Source organism: Oryx dammah, unplaced genomic scaffold, assembly GCF_014754425.2.
Source record: "Oryx dammah isolate SB20612 unplaced genomic scaffold, SCBI_Odam_1.1 HiC_scaffold_4, whole genome shotgun sequence".
In the NCBI taxonomy this organism is placed as follows: domain Eukaryota; kingdom Metazoa; phylum Chordata; class Mammalia; order Artiodactyla; family Bovidae; genus Oryx; species Oryx dammah.
The window spans coordinates 88,588,757-88,595,257 of record NW_024070188.1 but is presented as its reverse complement, the minus strand read 5'-3'; the positions used below and the strand labels follow the sequence as shown (position 1 = coordinate 88,595,257).

At 48.7% G+C, this 6,501-nt stretch overlaps 1 protein-coding gene across 1 annotated transcript; it reads left to right on the top strand.

The window, feature by feature from the left end:
• Positions 1–4,313: 4,313 nt before the first annotated feature.
• On the top strand, positions 4,314–6,048 carry TTLL2 (tubulin tyrosine ligase like 2). Its single transcript, XM_040239187.1, has one exon. It carries the CDS (start codon positions 4,323–4,325, stop codon positions 5,910–5,912), a length of 1,590 nt encoding a protein of 529 aa, XP_040095121.1. The 5' UTR covers positions 4,314–4,322; the 3' UTR covers positions 5,913–6,048.
• Positions 6,049–6,501: the final 453 nt, after the last annotated feature.

Here is a 6,501-nt window from a genome sequence, read left to right as displayed (position 1 = left end):
GAAAAGCAGGCAGATTCTTATTTTTGGGGGGGTACATGCTCAGGAAATGCCAGGGGGAACTCCTGAAGTCTGATCACGTCCTTGCATATGTCAGCTTCCTCCCTCATGACCTTGTCACGGGTGGGATTCCTCACGCTGGCTCCCGGCAACCCACGTCCCTCCTCCCACGGAAGGGCTTCAGAGTTTGTCTCCAATCTGTTTTTCTTTTTAAAATTAGAGTCTAGTTGACTTATAGTGTTGTGTTAGTTTCAGGGGTACAGCGAAGTGATTTAGTTATATATACACATACATACATACCCATTCATTTTCAGATTCTTTCCCATATAGGTCGTTGCAGAATATTGCGTAGAGTTCACTGAGCTGAACAGTACGTTCTTATCAGTCGTCTATTTTATACGTAGTAGGTGTGTGTCTGTCAATCTCAAGCCCCAGTTTACCGCCCCCGCCCCGACCATAACCATAAGTCTGTCTTCTACATTCTGCTTTGTAAATAAGTTCCTTCGCACTATCTTATTTAGATTCCACACACAAGTGACATTCTGTGGCATTTGCCTTTCTTTTTCTGGCTTATTTCACCGCGTATGACAGTCTCTAGGTCTACCTGTGTTGCTGCAAACAGCACCGCTCGCTTTCTCCGCGTGGATGAGCAACGCTCCACCGCGTGTGTGTGTCACATCTACCTGCTGATGGCCGTTGCTCCCGTGTGTTGGCTATTTTAGGCAGCGCTGCAGTGAACGCTGGGGGTGCACGCACCTTTTCAAGTTAGGGTTTTCTCTGGAACTCTGCCCAGGAGCGGGACTGCGAGATCATATGGTCACCCTATATTTCGTTTTCTAAGGAACCTCAATACTGTTCTCCACAATGGTTGCACCAATTTGCATTCCCACCAACAGTGTACTTTTCTTCAAACACACCCTCTCCAGCATTTATTATTTGTAGATTCTTTGATGATGGTCCAACCTATTTTTAATCCCTACACACATACCCTATACACATTTTTTTTAATTGAACTATTTGCTGCCATCAGCACCTGTGAGTACAAGGCAGGATAAACACATTTCAAGTAGCTCCAGAAAGACTTTTATTCAGGAAAAAAAGCTCAAATATGCATTTGGTTTCTCAGTGAAATTTTAACAGGAAAGTGGATGCTTAATTGAAACGGGGTCCGAGGACAGCGTGTGGACTCCCCATTCAGCCTGCCAGGACTCGGCCTCCTTAGACGACGTTCCCCCAACCACCCCACCCCAGGATGAGCCCTGGCCTCCTGGGCTCCGCGGTGGGAGCAGACCCAGGCTGATGGAGCTGCCTGGGAGCAGCGTTTCCCGTTTCTGTTCTCCTCCAGCTTCTCTGACCACCCCCTGCACAGGCTGGAGAAGGCTGGCTTCGGCCTCTGAGCCCTGATTCCAGGTGAAGCGGGCTCTGGTCAGAACACACCTTCTTCTCTCGAGCCTCTGAGAGGTTTACTCCCGAAGTGGGAGAAGGCGGAGGTGGCCAGAACCTGGACACCAGTCCAGCTGGTTTGTCTGACTCAGCATTTCCTACACTGCTTTTGTGAAATGCTACCATTAGCATGTCACACACAGCTGAAGAGGGTATCCTGTTCAATAATGGCAACTTTCTTGGAGATAGAAAAGAAGCATTTTTAACTTTGTTTAATCCAGCTTCCATCATTATTTGAGCCAGCCTCACCCACCCCTATCCTCACCCTCACTCCTGCCATGTACACACACACACGTGCGTGCGCAGCTTGAAATACACATTAATACCACTGAACACAGTTTGAGAACATCACAGTCAGTTCCAAAGACTGAACTCTGTACCAGCCATCACAGATCCGTGAGTTCTGCACGTTCCAGGTCAAAGCAGCGACAATGCTGAAGGCGCGCACACTCACTTGGTGGGTTCTGCCCTGTTCACGACTCTCGGACCCTCGTTTGAAGCCCCTTCCTAGCCTGTTGGCAGCCTTGATAGCAGAGGCGACCCATACCCTGCAGGTGGCTTCAGTTCAGAAACAAGGTCACTTGGTAACAAGTATCTCCTTTCCTCCTCGACAACTTCTCGCAGCTTCAAATACGGAGAAGGTGGGTGAGCAAGTCGAGTCTCCCCACCCCTTCCCTTTCATCCTTCCCTGCTTCCCTCCTTCCCTTTCTTCCATCCTTCTTTCTTTCCTTTTTTGTTGATGAAAATTCAATTAACCATCAAGTTAGGAAGAAGAAAAAAGGGAATTTTATTGGAGCCGAATTGAGGATTATAACCCAAGAAGCAGAGGCTCAGAATGCTCAGAGAACCAAGGCACAGTCGTGTATATTTGAGACAACAATTGTACATCAAGATAACACACTGCTACTTTACACAAAGTTCACCAAGGATCCATAGTCCAAGTAAACACATACAGAGCAAACAGCAAGTCTCCGAGACCCTCGGCAGAGCTGGGAAAGAACACTCTACTTTTATGAAGTTTCATTGCTAATCTCAGAAGAAAGAAAAAAGTTGACCTTTATGGTTGCCCAGGCCCTCCCATGTTTGAGGAGCTCTGGTTAACATGTAATGAGATGCACACGGCCCAAACACACACACACACGGGATTTTATGTTTAATTTTTTTCTTGTCCTGCCTTAAAATAATACATCTTATTTTATCACTTTCTTTCTTCTTTCCTTCTTCCCTTCTTTCCTTTCTTGTCCAGACTGAGACTGGCTACCCTGAAAATATAGTGCACGTCACATTTACGCCTGTTCCATCAATTGGAATATCCAAAGCACCACAGAATTTCCAGAAAATAAATTTTTGTCATTTTACATGATTAATTATGCATGAATGATATAAATATGGTCAAAGAAACAGTCAAAGTGGCCTGAACTTGGAATTTTTGATGAGAACATAGGACTTTGGAATACTGACATTTTCTCCCAGAGGCTGTGACTATTTTCACCTTTTTTCTAGGTTGTACCAAAGCCTCAAGCTTCATCATCAGTTTTGGTTTTTCTCACAAATGATCCTTTTTTTTTTTTTTTTTGAAAGTTTAGAAAAATGTTGAATCTTCACTTTCTGTTTCTCTTGTAAAATGTGAGGTGCAATCCTCAGACAACCATTGCTATCACAGAATGAGTTTTTAAAAACTCCAATTTTCTTTCTCAACTCTTTCTTGTAAATGAGCTGATATTTGAACAAACTGGGGGCCTCTGAAACACTGCCAGGCCCTGGGACTATGAGGTGGGCCCTAGGAGATGGTCACAGGGGCCCAGCCCGAGTTCCTGAAACTTCTCAGGCCAACAAGACCCTGGCTAATCTCGTAACACCACAGTTCCCAGGTTTTTACACATGCTCAGATTCATTTAACTGTAGAAACTTGGCCATTTTTGCTCTGAAGAGTGCTCGCTTTGTGGCCAACAGGGTCCACTGTGGCTCGTGGAAATGTGGCAGTGTTCCTGAAGGCACATTTAACTCGTTCTCATAGAAGGAGGTGCGCCGGTGAGCTCCGAGAAGAGCGTGGGGACAGGTGAGGCTGGGTCTGTAGGCAGCAGAGATAGATGCCTTTGTGCAGAGGCAAGCGTCAGCAAGACCAATAACGTCCGGGAGGGTACAGACCACAGGCAACCTCAGGACCTGGCCTCCTAGGTGAAATCTCCACCAGGTCGCCATTGGTCCGCCCAGCCTCTTTTCTAACAGTACATTTTATTTTTTTATTGAAGTATAGTTGCTTTACTTCCTTCCCTGAAGTTGGGGCTTCCCTCATAGCTCAGTTGGTAAAGAATCTGCCTGCCATGCAGGAGACTCCAGTTCGATTCCTGGGTCGGGAAGATCCCCTGGAGAAGGGATAGGCTACCCACTCTAGGATTCTTGGGCTTCCCTGGTGGCTCAGCTGGTAAAGAATCTGCCCGCAATACGGGAGACCTGGGTTTGATCCCTGGGTTGGGAAGATCCCCTGGAGAAGGGAAAGGCTATACCCACTCCAGGATTCTGGCCTGGAGAATCCCATGAACTGTATAGTCCATGGGGTCACAAAGAGTCGGACACAACTGAGCGACTTTCACTTCACTTCATAATTGCTTTACAATGTTGAGTTAGTTTCTGCTGCACAGCAAAGTGACTCGGTTACATGTGTGCATATGCGAGTCACTCCAGTCATGTCCGACTCTTTGCAAGTCCATGGACTGCAGCCTGCCAGGCTCCTCTGTCCATGGGATTCTCCAGGCAAGAATACCGGAGTGGGTTGCCATTTATGTATGCTTGTTAATCCCAAACTCCCTCTCCATCCCTTCCATTATTCCCTTCCTCTAACACTTTCTGGTCATCCATTTCTAGAAAAGAAAACCTTACTGATGGCCGAAGATGAGCCTCCAGGGGCCAGTCTGAAGCCCCTGGTGTTCCGGGTGGACGAGACCACCCCTGAGGTGGTGCAGAGTGTCCTCCTGGAGCGCGGCTGGAGCAAGTTTGACCAGCAAGAGCAGAACATGGAGGACTGGAACCTCTACTGGAGGACCTCCTCTTTCCGGATGGCCGAGCACATCAACGTCAAGCCCTGGCAGTGCCTGAACCACCACCCGGGCACCACCAGGCTCACCAGGAAGGACCTCCTGGCCAAACGCCTGAGGCACATGGAGCGGCTGTATGGCACCCCACTGTACCAGTTCCTCCCCCCGACGTTCGTCATGCCCAGCGACTACAGCAAGTTCGTGGCCGAGTACTTCAAGGAGAAGCAGGCGCTGGACGCCAAGCTCAGCTACTGGATTTGCAAGCCCGCAGAGCTCTCTCGAGGACGAGGGATCATCATTTTCAGTGACATTAAAAACCTGATCTTTGCTGACACGTGCATCATACAGAAATACATCTGCAACCCTCTACTTGTCGGGAGATACAAGTGTGACCTCCGCGTCTACGTGTGCGTCACAGGCTTCAAGCCGTTGACCATCTACATTTATCAGGAAGGGCTGGTGCGTTTTGCCACAGAAAAGTTTGACCTCGGCAATCTGCAGAACAGCTATGCTCACTTGACCAACAGCAGCATCAACAGGTCGGGGGCCTCGTATGAGAAGATCAAAGAGGTGGTGGGCAGCGGCTGCAAGTGGACCCTCAGCCGCTTCTTCTCGTACCTGCGGAGCTGGGACGTGGACGACCTGCTGCTCTGGCAGAAAATCAACCGCGTGGTGATCCTCACCGTGCTGGCCATCGCGCCCTCCGTCCCCTTCGCAGCCAACTGCTTCGAGCTCTTCGGATTCGACATCCTCATTGATGACAACTTGAAGCCGTGGCTGATGGAGGTCAACTACAGCCCAGGCCTGTCCCTTGACTGTTCGGTGGATGTGTCCGTGAAGAGGAGGCTCATCCACGACACCATCGAGCTGATTCACTTACACAGTCTCAGAAACGAGAGGAAGGAGAGCTATAGGGCTGCAAACGGAAGTCCCGACGTCTCCCTCGCTCGGAAAGACAGAGGTCAGGGCAGCAGTCTTCCTTACGAGTCCTCCTCACAACTCGGGAGCAGAAGAGCATTCAGTAAGGACAGAACTCCTGGGAAGAAAGCGGTCACAGAGTGCCCTGAAAACCAGCACACCTGCCAGCCCCGAGAAGCGCTGAGCAGGCAGAAGGAGGTACGCCTGCCGACGAGGGAGCCTCCCAAAGCCAAGCCGAAGGCCAGGGCCAGGCACCCGGCCCTGAAGACCCTCATCCCCTGCGTGTCGCTCATCCAGTCCCGCGGCCGGGAGAAGGGCCTCTCCCTGTGTGTGCAGCCGGACAGTAGCTGGGCGCCCGGCCCCCAGGCAGGTGACTTTGTTCTCATTTTCCCTTTCAATGAAGCTACTTTTGGGGCATCTAGGAATGGACTCAATGTCAGGAGGATAATTCAAGAGCTCCAGAAACTAACGCATAAGCAGTGTTCTCAAGTGGCAGAAGAGAAAATAAAAGGAAAATAAGATGACTTCTTGAAAACCAAGAATTCCTCTGCTGGGGAAGGCAAGTGGTTCCGTCCCCACCTCAGTTACTTCCCTGAGACTAGAGCTGTCGATTTGTACATAAATATAAAAATTCACAGAACAGCATGCCCGGGTGTGGTTCTGTTCCATCACACCACAGGTCTCTTTGCTCAAATCTCTCAGAAGAACCACACAACCCTTACCTGTACTTGGAAATGCCTTATTACAGTTATACTGTGCATTTTTAACATGAAAAAAGATTGTATTTAAAAAGGTTCTTAGGTGAAAACAGTACAAGAAAGGCCAAGGGTTAGCTCTTTCTTCCTTAACAGACCATATTTTGTTCACAATTAATCTTGTTAATGATCAAACATTCATCTAGAGTGCGTTACTGAAAGCTTCCCCGCAAACAGTCAAATGACTCTGTTCTTTATGGATCCTAGGCCCTAAATCAGACACTGTACCAAGTATCTTCCCACTGGGGCCTTCCATCAGCCATGCGTGAAAAGTGTCCCCTCTCTGCTGGCTTTGTCACTTTAGATTACCTCCAGCCCTGCAAAGTCTGAAACTTCCAGATTAGGCAAGTTAC